The 2,064-nt window shown below is 65.6% G+C and overlaps 1 protein-coding gene across 1 annotated transcript in view; it reads left to right on the forward strand.

Annotated features, from left to right (window-relative positions):
- Positions 1 to 2,064, forward strand: part of IKBKG (inhibitor of nuclear factor kappa B kinase regulatory subunit gamma) — a 12,130-nt gene that overhangs the window by 4,338 nt on the left and 5,728 nt on the right. Inside the window, exons 3-4 of the mRNA XM_039713313.1 lie at positions 68 to 112; positions 963 to 1,065. Of these exons, the coding sequence (XP_039569247.1) occupies positions 68 to 112; positions 963 to 1,065 (148 nt within the window). The remainder of the gene's footprint in view (positions 1 to 67; positions 113 to 962; positions 1,066 to 2,064) is intronic.

Below are 2,064 nucleotides of genomic sequence, written 5' to 3' on the forward strand. Positions count from 1 at the left end.
TCCCCCTGTCCCCTGGGGACCCCCCGATGTCCCCAAGCCCCCCTGACCCCCCCTCTTGTCCCCCCAGCTCCGAGGAGCAGCTGAGGCAGCGCCTGGCAGAGGCTGAGGCTGAGTGAGTCAGGGACAATGGGGACCCCTGGGGACAGTCTGGGGGCACTTTGGGGACAATCTGGGGACACTTGGGGGCAGTCTGGGGGTACTTGAGGGCACTTTGGGGACAGTCTGGGGGCACTTTTTGACCACTCTGGGGACACCTGGGGATAGTCTGGGGACTCTTGGGGGCAGCCTGGGGGCACTTGGGGACGGTCTGGAGGTACCTGGGGACACTTTGGGGACACTTGGAGAAATCTGGGGACACTTTGGGGACACTTGGAGAAATCTGGGGGCACTTTTTGACCACTCTGGGGGCATTTGGGGACACCTTGGAGCACTTTGGGGACACTTCAGAGTCGCTTCAGGAGCACTTTGGGGACGGTTGGGACATTTTGGGTCACTTGGAGACACTTGGGGACATTTGAGGACACACTGGGGACACCTGAGGGCTCTTGGGGACACTTTGGGGACCCCCCAGGTGGGTGGTGGCCACCGCTGAGGGGGGGCTGGGGGTGTTGGGGACACTCGGGGGACACTGTCCCCAGACTGGTGACACTGTGGGCACGCGTGGGGAGGGTTTGGTGATCCTTGGTGACATTTGGTGACACTGGGGACAGGCTGGTGGCACTGCAGGCGAGCACAGGCAGGGTTTGGTGACACCAATGACCCTTGGTGACATTTGGTAACATCAGTGACCATCGTGACATTGGTGACGCTGTCCCCAGGCTGGTGGCACTGCGGGTGGCATTGGGCAGGGTTTGGTGACCCTTGGTGACATTGGTGACAGGCTGGTGGCCCTGCGTGCCCGCGTGGGGTGGGTTTGGTGCCGTTTGGTGACCCCTGGTGACATTGGTGACATTTGGTGACAGGCTGGTGGCCCTTCGTGCCCGCGTGGCCGTGGCCGAGCTCCGGGCTCAGGACGTTTCCCGCGCGGCCGAGCTGCAGCTGCAGGGACTGCGGCGCCAGCTGGAGGTACCGGGGCACCTGGGGACACCTGGGGACATGGGGACAGCCCTGGGGACACCTGGGGACATGAGGACAGCCCTGGGGACACCTGGGGACATGGGGACAGCCCTGGGGACACCTAGGGACATCTGGGGACACCTGGGGGCATGGGGACAGCCCTGGACAATGGGGGACACTGGGGGACACGGGGACAGCTGGGGACAGCCCTGGGCAAAGGGGGATACTGGGGGACACGAGGACAGCTGGGGACATGGGGACAGCCCTGGGGACACCTGGGGACAGCCCTGGGCAATGGGGGACACGGGGACAGCTGGGGACATGGGGAAAACAGCTGGAGGTACCAGGGGACAGGGGGACAGCTGGGAATACCAGGGACAGCTGGGGACAGCCCTGGGGACACTGGGGACAGGTGGGAACACTGGACACACCCAGGGATAGCCAGGGACATGCAGAGGGTGACAGTGTCCCTGTCCCCAGCAGGACAAGGCCCAGGTGCCAGCAGGGTGCCAGTGTCCCTGTCCCTGTCCCCAGCAGGACAAGGCCCAGGTGCCAGCAGGGTGCCAGTGTCCCTGTCCCTGTCCCCAGCAGGACAAGGCCCAGGTGCAGCAGGGTGCCAGCAGGGTGCCAGTGTCCCTGTCCCTGTCGCCAGCAGGACAAGGCACAGGGCCAGCAGGGTGCCAGCAGGGTGCCAGTGTCCCTGTCCCTGTCGCCAGCAGGACAAGGCACAGGGCCAGCAGGGTGCCAGCAGGGTGCCAGTGTCCCTGTCCCTGTCCCCAGCAGGACAAGGCCCAGGTGCCAGCAGGGTGCCAGCAGGGTGCCAGTGTCCCTGTCCCTGTCCCCAGCAGGACAGGGCCCAGGTGCCAGCAGGGTGCCAGCAGGGTGCCAGTGTCCCTGTCCCTGTCCCCAGCAGGACAAGGCCCAGGTGCCAGCAGGGTGCCAGCAGGGTGCCAGTGTCCCTGTCCCTGTCCCCAGCAGGACAAGGCCCAGGTGCCAGCAGGGTGCCAG

This window comes from Passer montanus, unplaced genomic scaffold (genome assembly GCF_014805655.1).
Source record: "Passer montanus isolate IOZ18808 unplaced genomic scaffold, ASM1480565v1 scaffold281, whole genome shotgun sequence".
Classification (NCBI taxonomy): domain Eukaryota; kingdom Metazoa; phylum Chordata; class Aves; order Passeriformes; family Passeridae; genus Passer; species Passer montanus.